We start from the raw sequence: 15,166 nt of genomic DNA, 5'->3' as shown, positions 1-15,166 counted from the left end.
CTGTCAACATTCTGCATTGGCTGACTGAACCGGTAACATGTATGATTTCATGGTATAATTTTAGACAAGTATTGTGGTAAACAAATTGAAATGTTGAACACTTCATGTGATATTTATTATGACACAGGAAGTCATTTATAAATATTTTTTTTTCTATCTAATAGTGCATTAATAGTCAAGTACATTCAGTCTTAAAAAAGTGTGACCATACATTTAGAACACTGATATACAAAATACAATATCTGCTTTGATAGTTACAGTTCATTACAATCTCACATTCACAGAATAAGTGCAGCTCTGCAGCTGTAGAACTATGAAAACTGTCTGCAGTCATGATCTGAAAACTCTTTTCAAAATGGACATGACATTAATTTCCCTTGATTAAAAACACATTCAACTTGACAGTAATGATTTCCCAAAGGGTCTAACTGTCTGCAACAATTGTTCTAGTGGAAAACAATTCATAATACCCGTGTTGTGCAGAGACACGCATACCTGCCAAGACTTCATAGAAGACACATTTCATTAGCCTGAGTAAATATGAGCTGCAAACAGTGTTTAACTGTAAAGCGTCTTCAGAGGAACTTAAAGTGTGGATGCAAAATACAGCAGCATGTTACTTTCAGGATGGATGAAAAATTGGGCAGAATGGAAATTATGTATGTGCCATATTTGATTGTCCTGTGAGGTGCATGCAATTCGTGGCATAACACCGGCATGTATAAAATAGTTCCAATTTATAACACTGGTCTTAAAGGAAGACATTTAGTGCAATGAAATACAAAGTACATTCTGTAACAACATCACTTTTTGGCACTCTTACACATAGGGCCAACATTTTCCATTTCCATGCATGGCAAAATTTGTTGTTTTTATATATATATATCTATATAGGGGCAGATATAAATAAAAGCACAATGACTGTACTTACAGACTGCATTTCATTGCAGAATGCTTAATTGTAGCTGTATATCAGTGTGTTTATTTTTTCGGTTCTTCATAATACTTCTTCTTCATGACTCGATATTTTCTGAGGAAATGAGGGGCCTCCAGTTCCTTGATGACAAATTCTCCTCGGGCCACCAGTTTGTGAATCTTTTCAGGGTCTGTTACGTCTTTGTTCTTCATGAAAGCTGACTTCAGACGCTCCCTGAAATAAGATGCTCCTTGTGGATAGTCACGGCCAAGATACAGCAGCTTTCAGAGGATGAGAAACACATTTAAACATGATGCAAAGAAAACAATTTGACCTTGTGTGAATGTGTATTATGGACTACAACTCTTTCACTTACAGTTTTGTAAAGTCTTATGACCTCACCCCTTAAAGGGTTGGCCATGTCAGGAACGGTGACTTTACACTTCTGAAACGACGCGAGTGAGAAAGAGACATCTTAATAAAATAACAGCAGAGACAGGGACATGTGTATGGTGTGAGTGTAAGATGATAGTACTAAAACAACAGAACCTCAATGACAGAAGTGTTAATGTAGTCTGGAATTAGCTAGCTTGTTCGTTAGCATTTACACACTTCATAGCAGACACTACGAACGACCATATTAAATTACAATCATATTTACACGTTGTCTAGATGAGTGGACTAACTCAAGCGGTGCAAGAATGAAGACAAGTCTCCTTTCCTTTGTCCTCTAAAAGAGTAATGTTAGCAGGAGCTTCTTCTATTTCACAGTCATATATCGTTTATGTTTGTCGCAAATGCAAACAGATGACCACGCATGCGCAAGAGTTTCTATGGTTACCTGGACGCTTTAGCGCTTTCAAGAATGGTAAGTTTCCAATTTTGTCCGAGTAAACTGCAACTGTTTGGTTGTTAATTTTGCCATATTCAAATGCTTCAAATCGTAGAGTTATACACAGACTTACTTTATAGTTTAGGGTATATTCACAGAACATAGAGGGCTTCAGATATAGCCTACTTACGTTTCCTTACATAGGAACGTATAGGCTACTTTGGCATACTGCGTACTACTACAGTTTTCCTGCCATGTGCCTTGAACTGTATGCCGACTTTCCATTAACTTTTTTCTCACTGTTTTCTCCTGTGAATGGTAGCCACCAAAAAAGGAAAGGTCAGTCAGAACATTTCTGACAACACGATAAATTATAGACATGTAGTTAAATGTATTTAAGCAGGCGTATATTCACTTTTTACGTCTTGTACCTTTCTCAAACCCACTTTAGTTACTTTGTTCGCCCACTTTCTCAGTTCTTACCCTCTCCATCTGCACAAATACGATCTAGTATCTCCATTACACCTAAAACACACTGACATGTAATTGTTTTGCTGGATAAAAGTCATCCAAAAAGGGACCCAAGCTAACTAAGGCTCAGAAGGCAAAGCAGCAGGAAAAAGATGAAGAGAGGAGGCTGCAAGAGGAAGGTAACACGGATACTATCATTCATAGAACAGGGAAATATATTTATGTATAATATGGACACACATACCATGTTTTCATCGCCTTATAGAGGAAGCACGGCTGCAGGCAGAGAAAGAAGAGCAGGAAAGACTGGAAAGAGAGAAAAAAGAACAGGAGCTGGAAAAGCTTGAGTTAAAGGTAAAATGTCCTGGTGGAATACACTAGCCTACCATGTCAGTGAAGTTACATTTCTGTGAAGTATTCTATTCAATGAAATTCTTTGTGGGGATTAATTTGGTCTCAAACAACTGGGGGTTTATTGACAGGACCGTGGGCGCAGGGAAGATGAGTTAAACGAGCTGCGCCATCTACTGGAGGAGAATCATACTGCAGTAACCGACTTGAAAATAGATGCTGTTGAGAAAGCCAAGGTGTGTTTCTGTCTTAATTCTTTATTGCAAAAAAAAAGCTACAAAAATTTGAAAGGGAGTTTATTAATAGTGACTACCAGCATGAAAAAACAAGACTATAATGTATCCTTTGTATACTTTGGAACAGTTTACCTCTGGACATTAGGCAGGCTTGTTCTGTTGAGGTTTTTAAAGCAAAGTTAAAGACCCATCTGTTTACTGTTGAGTATGAGTCATGATTTCTCTGTATGTTTTTCCTGTATTTTAACTGTATTGCTTTGTACAGCACTTTGATTTAAAGTGCTTTATAAATATATTTATTATTATTATTATTATTATTATTAGTATTATTATTATTATCCTCTTAATCTTGTTTGTCCGTTAATGGGTTTAATTCAATTAAAATAGCTCAATCAGCCATCATTTTTATCTTCAATAGGTGCTTTTTTTCATAATAAACACATGTTGTTTGTGTCCAGTGGGAGAAATACATGCGTTGTGATGGCACCCCAGACCCAGCAATACAGCGGGATATCAACACATATATGAGCTTATGGAGAGATGACCAACAGGTTGACATCACACTCGTGCTCAAAGAATGTAATGTCGCTCTACAGGTTTGTATTTTTTCTTTTTTTCCTCCAAGCTTAGTGGATGAATCAGTGAAATGTAAATAGACACCAGTTTTAATAACTAGTTAACATGTTATTTATTTAAAAGTGGTTAATTTCATATATAACAAATATTAATTACATAGGGTTTTAGCTATTTATCAGTGTAGGAAAATCAATCATACAGCTTTTGGACAATTACATGATAACAAAGAAAAATAAGAAGTTGAAGCAAAAATCTTATGTGAAGATGGAAATCAGAAGCAGGATACAGATTCCATTGTTGTTTTTATGACTGAGCAGAAGTCTTATGATTGTTTCAAATAGATTGTAAAATTTAGACTCAATCGTCTCTTAATCAACTACTAATATATTCTACCCACAAGGCTACGTAATACAAACATTACAGTAAATCAAAGCAGTGATTAAGATGAAAAACCACAACCTTTTTGCCTTATGCAGAAAGCAAATCCAGTAAAAAAAAAGTCAAAGTATCAATGTAGTCATTGCAATGTAAATGTATAATAGTTATCTCCTGTGAGCTAATACATGCTGTGTCGTGTAGCTGATAGAGGAGCTGGAAGGTCTGCTCAGAGATGTTACAGATCCACAGGAGGGCAAGAAGTATCAGGAGTCACTCATCAGTTTGCAGGAGCTAATCCACTCCAAACACAACCTTACTACTGAGGAAATCCTCAAGGTAAAAGAAGCATAGTTATACTTGCTCATACATTGTGAGGATCTGATGATTAAAAAAACAAACTAATATAGACTGCATAGATTGACTTTGTAGGTTACCATTCCTATGTTTTGTGTTGTTTGTCTCCATTGTCATAGGAAGCCAGTGCAAACATCGACACTGAGACAGGCAACATGCAGACTGTGGTGAAAGATGACAACATCACACTGTGTCTCTGGGTTAACCTCAATAAGAATCCAAGGTGTGTGGAAGGAACTTCTATTGTATTATCTAAGATAAAGGATAATGGATGTAACGTGGCATTAACAGAAAGAGTGGGGTTTGCAGCTAAGAGTTTTTATTTTTAGGGAATACTTTTTATTATCATAATATATACCTGTAATGTCTTGTGTATGGGCAGCTGCAGGACACGCACATTTTTGCAGTAATCTTCCTTTTTTTTGTGTGACTGGACCATTCAGGTTTAAAGGTTTACACTTTGAAGAGGCAGGCCTTGGCTTTGGGCTTCCCAAACAGCTGGCTGTGAGCAATATCGCTATCAGGATGCTTCATACACAATATGATCACCTGACCTTACTGGCCAAGATGGCTCACCTGAGAATAAACACAGCAAGCCACAGGTACTCATCTCACTGCTGATGCTCAAATGACAGCACAATAAGTAATAATGCTGCTAATACTTAACATGTCCTCTTTGCTGAGTGCTGTTATCTGTTTGGAAATAGGTCTCTTGCAGGTGGTGAGGAGGTTTCAGCAGATGTGGATGTACCAGAACAGGAGGAGTCAAAAGGAGAACATGAGGTGAAAGAAGACATTGAGACCAAGCGGCAGAGAGATGAGGATGAGGAGGTGCAGTCCACTCCAGGACTTGAAGGGATGCAGGTAAAATAAACAAATGAGTTCCTGGATTTGTTGACTTACTTCAATGTGCTGTTTTAATTCTCATTGTGTAGGCTATGTATTTCACAGAGTGCAACCAGTATTCAGTCCAGAAAAGACAGTGCCCAGTCTGCAGGAGGCAGAGGGAGCCAGATACTAACACAGATGGAGGCACTGGATGGTAAGCTTCCTGACAGGGATAACAAATATAACATCCCCGGTCCACCACATTCAAACATGCTGTCACTTATAAAGGTTTGCAGGTTTTAACAACTTAATCAATACACTAATAGATGGATATGCGCTTTATTGTCATTTCATAAGGGAATACAACAAAACTTAATGTTTTTACATACATTAGTATAAAGTAATTTTTTCCACATAAGGAATTATAAATATTGAAGTTCATGATTATTCAAGAAACACAGAAAAACAAAGCACATTTTCAACAATAGAACGAACCACAAACTCCTTTTTTTTTTATCTCCTCAGCTGAGGGGGACTCAAGTTATCCCCCTACACAGGTGTCAATGGTGAATAATAGTGTCCATGTGGTGGACTTAATGCAGTACACACCTCTAGGTGGGGTCTTCTACTATGATGTGTTTCATCTCCCGCCACAAGCCCACCGCGTCAACGGCTGGGAAATAAGACAGGTAAATAGAAAAGGGGGTTTCAGTCTTGGCTGCTTACACCAGGCCCAAAAGCTGAAGGTGTCTTAACAAAACCAACTCCATGTTCATGTTTTTTCTAGATTTTGGACAAAGGGTTACAGGTCTTCCCCTACCCATCAGATGACAATGACGTTCTCACCTGCTCTCCTGTTGGAGTGACTGTGACACTACCTGAGTCTGTCGTCTTTTTGGAAACTCCCCAAGTGGCTTGTTGGGATGCCGAAGGTAGGGCAGGCTTTAACAAATGTGATTTAAAAAAAAATCCTCTCCAGCATAGAGAGAAAAGGAATCAAAGAGTTAATGACATTGAAATTGTTGTTTCACTCAGAGAAGCAGTGGAGGATGAACGGCATCACTGACATTTCCTACGAGGAGGCAGAGGCCAAGATCTTATTTAAGGTGGACTCCTTCAGGGCTTTTGTGCTCATGCAGGAAACTTACGCCAACTTTCCCTTCCAGAGCTGGGAGCTCAGACCACTGGACCAAAACTCAGCTCTTTTTACAATCAAAGGGGCACTCATCGACGTCAGTATCATGATCAAGGTAACAGACTGGAAAGTACTGGAAGCACATAATAAAAATAAACCAGGAGATATGGCCTGTCTGTTCTAATGTGGTGTTTTTCTCTTCAGGGTAATCAGTGCATGTTGCAGTCAGAGCAAGAGAGAGGTCTTTCTCACCTCAAAGAGAAGTGGATGAGTGGCCCAGCTCTGCAGAGAGCAGTGATCGATGCAGGGATCAACATCTTTGTGAATGAGTACACTCACAAATATGTCAGCACAATTGCCAAGGTCTGCATCTTTTACCTATCGGATTTAGAAAAAAAAAATACATGGATCATCAGTGGTGACACAATTTTCACCTTATTACATTAAATATGTACCCAGAAAGAAAAAAAACCTAAACCTAATGCAGATTCATTATCTGGAGTTTTCACAGACACCTGTGTACAAAATCAGCACGGCAAATTCATCTGTAGTTCAAGTGAATGCTTGACAGGGTTTATATGGATCTCAAATACATGTTGATGTAAATGTAGTCATCAGATGGGAGCAATTCCTCTGTGCGGGCCATACTGTAGTGCTATGATATGACTACATGTAACATAATTCATTGCATGCTAGCAGGTGAAGCAACTCTTTGGCAATGTACTCTGGCTCCAATAAATAAAGCTGAAATTACAAGTAAGCCGAAAAACTGTAAAATACATTCACAACATCTTCTGCATACTTATTTTGGAATTACATTTTTTAAATCTTTGTTGCACACAAAGAATATTGGCAAAGACTGCAGGGATGTTTCTAACTATTGAACTTGTTTTGATAGGGATATGGTGGGAATTGCATTTTTCTTCAATATTGTTCAGTCTTAGCCAAAGTGGCGGACACACTTGTTGACCCTGCTGCCATCTTAGCTTTACTTCTAACACTGGACTGTGTCACCCTGTTAAGATTTATATTGTTCTTCTGTGATTTTCCCCTTCTTTAGGACCCCCTGACAGAACATGCTGCCTATGAACAGATGGCTCTCTTTGCCTCTGCCTGTGCCTTTTCATGGAGCAAATGGAATGCCAAATGTGGAGCTGAGCATCTTGTCATGCAGGTACTTTTATAGAGTAGTACAATTCTACCCCTTTTTACTCCCAGTGTGAAGTGGTCTGTTAATGTACCTGTTTCTTACTCCCCCCCTCACAGTGGTGTGAGCATCATGGCCCTACACCTGTGCCTAGACACTCATGGAGTCTCTACCTGCTCGGCGCACAGAGAAGCCAGAAGCTGGAAATCACAGAGAGCAGTGAGGCTTTCTCAGTAGACCATTACCCCGGCAGTGAGTTTCACTCCACCTTCATCCACATGCTCCAGGATGACATGAGTGCTGATGGTATAACAAAAACCAGAGAATCCAATAATCTGTTTGTGGATACAATACAGAGCCTGCTCTGTGCCACCAGACCACTGATGTATTCATAAATTGTATGCTGTTCACTGGGGATTGATTTTTTTTTTTTTTTTTTTTTTTTTTACAAATCACAAACATTTGACACCGTAATTTGAAACGTCCATTTGTATACACATAAGAACACACGCTTGTATTGTAGAATTGGCTACTTTATTTGTGCAAAATTCCACACATCTTCTTTGGAACATGTATAAAGTTGAAAACGGTGACAACCACAGCAAGAACATAGAGAAAATAATAAAAAAAAACCTTTGGTGTTAAGACTTTTACATAGCAGAATTATAACTTAACAAAAATAAACATATTCACATGTCCCCACACCTTGCTAACAAACTCAAATATAAGATTTAAAAACACTTAAAATGTAAGTTTTATTACCAGTGTTTACAGACTTAAAAGATATAAAATGTTCTCTGAAACCCATGTGGAAATGAATGGATAATTCCATTAAAAAGGCTGGCTTTCCCTTTTCAAGTGCATGAAATGTGTTTGAAAAGCCATGTGTCACAAATTGGAGCCATCATCCATGATGATTGTCAATGGAAAACTTCACAGTGGCCCATGGTATGACTTCATCAGTGCTTTCACTCTGATGAAGTTCTAACATGATTGGTTAATATTGTGCCAGCTCTGACAACTGATCAAGCCTGATTGAAGAAGTTGTTTTGGGTCCAGGTAGGCAGTTACCAGAAGCACTGATTAGCATCATAATGTGTTAGGATTGTTAAGCAGCTCACCGCCTGTAATTACTCTCTGATATAAAACATAAACACACGCATACACTCCTAACAGACTAATTTAGCAAACGTGATGTGATGCATAAAATCCTCCATAGGGTTAACTATCCCCTGAGGCCTGTCACTGCGAGTCATGTTTCAGGAGTCTTCAGGCACCAATAAACATCCAACAGCCTCCACTCAGGATCGGTACACTTTCTTCTTCATCTATCCAGTGCACCGATCATTTCTGCAGAGGACTGATGGCCAGTTGAACTAACCACCTGGGGTCTCAGGGGCTAAACAGGAGGCTGTCCGTTGTGTCGGAGCCCTGCATAAGGCCAAAGCAGCTGCTGGATGGTCATCCACGAGTCCCCAGTCCCAACAGGAGCAGCATCTACTGCTGGCTGCATCACCAGGCTGGCCAGCAGAGCCAAGAGTCCTGAAGAGCAACCATCAACATGTAACCACTATGAGCTGCTCTCATATAAGGAATGGGATTTGTACACAGATTTTTAAAAAAAGCTACTGACCTTTTGTACTCTAGACAATATACATGAATAAGGAAAACTAGTACAGTATCAACATTTCAGCTTAATCCAAGTTCAAAACTGTTTTTATAGTTGACTAATTATCTTGAAGAGAATACTGCATGGACAAGATGAGTGTACCTGCTAGCACCACCACCATTGCCAACCAAAGCCAGAGCCCCCTACCACCTCTGGCTACTGCTGCGGCTGCTGCTGCTCGGGAAGAGGTCAGGCTATGGGACAGAGATTGGCTCATTCCTGGTTCTGTAGATGTAGGGCTGGAGGAAGGGCTTGGACTGCGGATGGGCAACGAAAGATTATAAAATGTTACTGGGAGATTAAAAAAAAAAAAGAGACATGAACATACAAAAAAAAAAGGTCAACGTTAAGCAGGAGATTAGATAAGTTACCAAAAACGACACACAGGACATAGAATCACATATGGGTCATTTGTGGTAACCAATGCAATGGTTTGCAGGCTGTGAATTTTAGCTAATATTTGGTGCAATCTGAGGTTGAATAGCAGTTTATAACCTGTATCAGAAAGCGTCAAAGAAGCAAATTAATTGACATCATCACCAGCGTAATGAAAAAGCTGTCAGCAGCACATTTAAAAGCAGCTGGCATGGAGGTGGATTGAGCATTAACTGGTTTTAAGCAAAGGCAGCAGACAATTTCAGCCTGGAATCTGTCAGCAGTAGGAATGCTGCTTAAAAGTGTGAGTTGCAAGTGGCATATGATTGGCTGATTGATACAGGCATTTTGCATGCATTTCCTTTTCTTTTACTGTTGACAGAGAAAGAGTCCAAAAGCATTTTAAACTTTTGACTCTCCTCCCTTTCACACTTACAGCATTACAAACAGTTCATCCTGACTCCTGAGCAATGTGGAGGGAGGAAAAGAGCAAAAGACAATTGAGAACAACCCTTGATCTGCTTACACAAAATACTTAAGTTGCCCCATTAAAATGAATGAAATGGTCCAAGTGTAGTAGTTTGCACGAGAGGCGATTGTTAGTGAGTGAGAGAGAAAAGTGAGCCCAGTAAAGATGAGATAGTTATCAGTTAGATGATTTGTTAGACTCAAACTGCAAATCAGAACTTGAGATCCATGCATGCAACACAAATCATAAAGCTTCTGAAATCACTTGTCAGACGGACATACACAGATCTCAAGACAGTTTCAAATTAAAAGACATGGTTCATTTTTTTACAAGTAAAATGCTTGGTCAACATGATTTAAAAAAAAGCCGCTTGACCCCTGGAGCAAAGAGGAAGCTAGTCCAGTACAGACCCATTCAATGAAAGAGTCTCATCATTTAGGAGGTTTCATATTCACTAAATGTTTTGGATAATAGAGCATGATGAAAAGCCAAAAGTGTGTAACATCATGGATTAAGTTTGCAGCCTGTGGAACCTCAGTACAGCTAAATGATGAACTCTTCCACCATTCAGCTAGCCTCCTAGCTTAGCTGGCAGAAAGCGGTGCTGAGAGTAGGCTAGTGGTGGGTATTTGGTTGGACTAACGTCTTGAGGGGCAGAATGAAGGAGGTGAGTTTGTTGCCCAGCTCACTGAGACTGGACCTCCTCCTCTCTGCCACCGGCTCCTCCTTCTGCTCTTCTTCCGACTGGTAGTCGGGATTGTCGCAGGCCGTCCTGTTGGCACGCGTGGGTCAGGCATTCACAAACACACGGTTCAATTGCACATTCAAATACAAGCATGGCTTTACAACCACACTGATTCTGTATGTGCACATGCAAACATGCACATTTCAGGCGTATGCAGATAGAGAACGTTCACTATTTGACATTTACCAGTTCCCCTCAGAGATAAGGATTTCTAAAAGAAACTTGATAAATCTTGTTAGAACTTCATTTATGAATTATAAAAATGCATGCCAAGTAATGTAAAAAACATGCTGTGGTAGTATCTTATGACCCCATATCACAGTTTCACAACTTTCAGATATTTGGAGATCATTACAAATGTGTCATTTTGATTTTCTAAATTCCATTTTTAACTTGTCTGGTTAAACAAAAAAGAATTCTACCGTTGTCGTCCAAACATTTGAAAGCTTTATGAGTCCAAAACAAAAAAGGCTCACTCTGACTAAAATTTACAAAAATAGAAGTGTGCTGGATTTGGAAAGTGACACAACAAGATGTCGTCTGCTACTAAACACTTCCCATTGGGGACCAGACGCAGGAAAGATGGCTGCTTTGTTGTGTGATGTAATCATCACAAAGCTAATATATTGTTTGGTGTTTTTCCAGGAGTCTACAATTCTCAATTAGCAACCTTTCCTTTTTTTGTGTAAAAGTTTATTAATTTTCATCTAAATTAATTTGACCTAGTGCTACATAATGTGACACTTTTCTTCCTGTCATTTAACGGATGCTCCATGGCAGCTATTTATTAATTCATCAGTATAAAAATCTATGGGCACATCATTACTGATAAATTAACAGAGGAAGAGTTTTATTTTTTTCCTTGCTCTTAAATGATAACATAACACTAACTGTAAAGGGTTTTGGAGAACAGCAAACTGAATTGTTAGACCAGCAGTAATGATGTCACAGCTGCCATCTTTATGTATCTGGGTCCACTGTGAAAGGACTTGTCGCAGGCAGTGTGTTGACCTATCTTCTTGTCTTACCCCTTCATCATGAGAGACGGCTCTTCAGTGTCAACCCAGGCCGCAGAGCTAACATAGCGTTTGAGTGGGGGGCGTGCTGAGTTCTTTCCTGCCACATTCCTGGAAACCATCGTTATCACATTGGAGCTTAACAACAGAAACCCTTACATTATGGTGCAGCGAGCCTCAGTGGTTTGCTATGGGCATGCACACACACCAGAACTGCTGAATTACAACAAATCATCTGATCTCAATCTTTGCACACTCTTCCCCCAGTTAGAGACTTGATCTTGTTTCACTTCTCTAAACATATATGGAGACTAATTTAACACACACTAACACACTAAAACACCTACCATGGGGATCTCCTGGTCAGTCTCTCTGCTTCAGTCTCGGAGCCGTCTTGTGTTTTGGACTGTGGGAAGAAAAATACAAAATTCTCATGAACAAATAAACAATGTAAAAAAAATAAAATCTATTCTCAGAATACTTCACTATTTGTAGCTTCATTAGATGCATCCCCACTTCTTGGATGGTCCTGATATCACTCAGGTCTGTTGTTCATGTTTTTGGGCTCACTCTGGTATGGAACTTCAGTGAACTGAAATGTGACTAAATTCTATCTCTGGCCTGCATAGGACTCTTTGTCTTTCTTCCACATAACACAACTTTTACTGGCACGGTTAAAATGTAATAATGGAGAGGGGAACATTTTTCATTGGAATATATTTTGGACAATATGGGGGGACTTTTTTAAAAAACTATCTTATTTACCTTTGGAGCAACCTGAACTATTGCAACATGATGATAAAAATGTAGAAAAGCCTAATTTGGATAAAAAGTGCATGACTGACTGACTATAAAAACAAACTGCATGCTACATGATCTTATCAGATTTTTTTTTTGGGGGGGTGAGCCTGAGACAATACCAGCATATTCCTCACCATGTCAAATTGCATGTTGCCTCCACCGGAGCGAGGGATTGCTGCTATGCTGACCCGCCGGGCTGTGGACTGTTGGTTGGGGAAAAAGAAAAAAAATGACTTCCAAACAAACTTGAACATTATCCAGTCGTCCAGGTTTAAAGACATTCAGTAGATTTTAAAATGTAAGTTTGTACCTTGTAGTACTGAGATGTTGGCTGCTTCTTGCCACGGAAATCTTCTGTGAAAGTCAATGAAAGTTTTCTAGATGTGTTTAGTCACTGAACATATTCACACATACATGTATATCCTGATTGTTTACACACAACTTAGTGAGCCGATTTGTGACAATCAAACCTCATCAGAGCTGCAGAAAAATGTGAATCTACATTTAAATATTTAAGTATGTTTCCTATTATAATGCTTTTATGTATCTTGTGCCTCTACTACCATATAATTATATAATCTGGTTTTAGAAGTAATTGTATGAGAAAATGCCTCCTGTACTCCTTGAAATATAACCACAAAACCATAAGCACATCCTCTGTCAAAGTGAAGATATTAGTTTATGACAAAAGTCTACAAACGGACAATATGCAATGTGTGTTTCCTTACCTCCTCCAGTTGAGGATCCAAATGACCTCTCATTCTGCATGAGCGTCTCTCTCAGCTCCAGCAGCTCTGCATGCTCCTTGGTGTACAACCTCCGCAGGTTCTCCACATGCTGGATCATCACCTCCACAGCCTTACCAATACGACTCTCCTGACATCATCACAATCACATTCACAAGAAAATGCAGTAAGTTAAGTTCACACTTTAAGCACAGCAATACGAATAGCATTGATCATCCATATCGACTGTTAAGGCTTCAAAATAAACAGACTTAGTGGCCCCACATTAACATTTTTGAAGATGTCTTTAAATCATGCTTATGCTTCCCTTCCTCTTCAATATTCAGATAGTAACATTCAGATCAGTTCACACTCTAATACAGCAGGTGGCAGTATGCCATACTTTTAGAAATGTTGCAGTAAATAAAACAATACAATAAATCTGGCATGTTTAACATGTTACTTAAATATGTTCCTTTATTTTGTCCATTAGAAAATTTTCAATAGCATGCTGGCCATCACAATTACAGTAGGCATTATTGTATCAATAAAATAGGCAAATAGATCGACAAAATATGATTTAAAAAAAACAAAAAACCTGCATCTGCATACAATCAAAATGAGTTGAAAAATATCAATGTGTCTGAAATCTGCAGAAATCCAATATTGTGCTTCCTGCGTGAAACAAATGTTGACAATCCTTTCACGAGCACATGATCTGACCTGGTGAATAGCTCCAAGCATTTCTGAGCGACTGGACACCCTGGTCATGGACTGGATGAGGATGTCCAGGTTCTTCTTGAGCCTCTGGATGATCTCCATGGACTGGTTGTCATCCTCACACAGGGGAGTCAGAGCCTGGCAGCAGAGAAGAAAACTTCACAGTTATATGTTAATTCATTTATTCTTATTGATGTTATGTGTCCACATTTTTTAACCAATATAACAGAATAGCTTCAGAGCAAGATAAGACATCCACTCCTCTAATGTGTTGTGATGTTTAAATTCATATCGCTTTTAGCTTCTCTTAGCAATTTTCTATTTCTAGCATTTTTTACCGGTCAACGCCATGACCATGACTCCAGTCTGAACTTCCCCTAAGGAGCTATGTAACTGTTTATCTTTGCACTTTTATTTACACCCACGGGTCTGTTAAAGATGGGTAAAATGTTTTACTCATATTCAGCCAAATATTTAAAAATAAAAAAATAAAAATGCTGACACAAAATCATGGCAAGATGATTCTATGAAACAAGTGTTTCATCCACATGAAGATACAAAATCTAAAAGATGGAGACTGACCTGCAGTAAACCCTGGCAGCTGGACACTTCTCTGCGCACATTCTCTTCAGCGAGGTCACGTGACCTCTCCTCTAGCCGCAGTCTCTTCTCCAGGGTGAACATGTCACACTTGAAGCCCAACGCCAGGCGCTGGAACTCCGTCTGAAAACAAACAAACAAAGATTGATCGACTACTTTTAAATACCTATTGTTAAGTTTACAGTGAGTGAAAAGTTAAAATAAAACACTGATTCTGGATATGCAGGAGGTAGAACAGTGGTTAGATATACCTCTTTGTCCTCTGAGTGCCAAAATCAACACAACCCTAATGTTCCTCACAGAAGTTTTAGAGACTTTTGTACCAATTGTGGGACACATCCTGTTTCTTGAATGATTTGTCTTCCTTGTTTTAAAGAGTTTTTTTTCCTGAAAAGATAGCACATCATACGGGCAGAAAAAGCGTCGCAAATAAATAAGGAAACTCCTGCACTTCCTCGTACAAAACAAAAGGTTAAGAGTTTACAGTGAGGTTATAACAGTTTGGGATTTTTCATTAGTTTTTATTGTGGTTAAAGATTTTAGTTTTTAATTTCAGTTAAGTTTTAATAAGTTGGATTTAATTCAAAACAAACGAGGGGAACTGCTGCTTCTTGTCAAACTAGCCGTGTGACTTCACTCAGGAGCTGATGGATGCATGCAGGGTTGTGTTGATGGGGACTGACAGGGCAGCGTTACCTAGGTAACAGTCAGACTACTTCTCAAAGATGTTTGTACATCTCTCCCTCATCGATCTAATCCAAAGTGACTGACACTGCTGCTGCTGAGAGCGTCACTAACTGGTTTCACAACTGGTTTAACATT

At 39.0% G+C, this 15,166-nt stretch overlaps 3 protein-coding genes across 12 annotated transcripts in view; 1 reads left to right on the top strand and 2 right to left on the bottom strand.

Moving 5' to 3' along the window:
• Window positions 1–156: 156 nt before the first annotated feature.
• Window positions 157–1,642, bottom strand: LOC132956814 (LYR motif-containing protein 5A-like). Its single transcript, XM_061030469.1, has 3 exons — window positions 1,578–1,642; window positions 1,293–1,361; window positions 157–1,197 (listed from the first exon to the last, which is right to left on the bottom strand). Exons 2-3 carry the CDS (start codon window positions 1,335–1,337, stop codon window positions 982–984), a joined length of 261 nt encoding a protein of 86 aa, XP_060886452.1. The 5' UTR covers window positions 1,338–1,361; window positions 1,578–1,642; the 3' UTR covers window positions 157–981.
• Window positions 1,643–1,653: 11 nt separating this feature from the next.
• On the top strand, window positions 1,654–7,941 carry dnai7 (dynein axonemal intermediate chain 7). Its single transcript, XM_061030467.1, has 16 exons — window positions 1,654–1,784; window positions 2,314–2,398; window positions 2,485–2,573; window positions 2,702–2,806; window positions 3,265–3,402; window positions 3,962–4,096; window positions 4,234–4,337; window positions 4,558–4,716; window positions 4,822–4,978; window positions 5,066–5,156; window positions 5,468–5,631; window positions 5,730–5,874; window positions 5,978–6,192; window positions 6,282–6,440; window positions 7,138–7,251; window positions 7,344–7,941. The coding sequence occupies exons 1-16, from the start codon at window positions 1,734–1,736 to the stop codon at window positions 7,617–7,619; spliced, it is 2,187 nt and encodes a 728-aa protein (XP_060886450.1). The 5' UTR covers window positions 1,654–1,733; the 3' UTR covers window positions 7,620–7,941.
• Window positions 7,737–15,166, bottom strand: part of lrmp (lymphoid-restricted membrane protein) — a 37,654-nt gene continuing 30,224 nt past the window's right edge. For 3 of the 10 annotated variants that reach the window (XM_061030458.1, XM_061030456.1, XM_061030457.1), the window contains exons 30-40: window positions 14,327–14,467; window positions 13,748–13,882; window positions 13,028–13,175; window positions 12,610–12,653; window positions 12,434–12,502; window positions 11,846–11,904; window positions 11,511–11,609; window positions 10,381–10,509; window positions 9,705–9,731; window positions 8,996–9,150; window positions 7,737–8,766 (exon numbers count right to left, since the gene is read on the bottom strand). In XM_061030458.1, coding sequence (XP_060886441.1) covers window positions 8,624–8,766; window positions 8,996–9,150; window positions 9,705–9,731; window positions 10,381–10,509; window positions 11,511–11,609; window positions 11,846–11,904; window positions 12,434–12,502; window positions 12,610–12,653; window positions 13,028–13,175; window positions 13,748–13,882; window positions 14,327–14,467 — 1,149 coding nt within the window. In that variant the 3' untranslated portion in view covers window positions 7,737–8,623. The remainder of the gene's footprint in view (window positions 8,767–8,995; window positions 9,151–9,704; window positions 9,732–10,380; window positions 10,510–11,510; window positions 11,610–11,845; window positions 11,905–12,433; window positions 12,503–12,609; window positions 12,654–13,027; window positions 13,176–13,747; window positions 13,883–14,326; window positions 14,468–15,166) is intronic. The other 7 variants (XM_061030459.1, XM_061030463.1, XM_061030460.1 and 4 more) reach the window with 7 other exon arrangements.

This window comes from Labrus mixtus, chromosome 22 (genome assembly GCF_963584025.1).
Source record: "Labrus mixtus chromosome 22, fLabMix1.1, whole genome shotgun sequence".
Lineage (NCBI taxonomy): Eukaryota > Metazoa > Chordata > Actinopteri > Labriformes > Labridae > Labrus > Labrus mixtus.
This window is presented reverse-complemented; position numbering and strand designations above follow the sequence as displayed.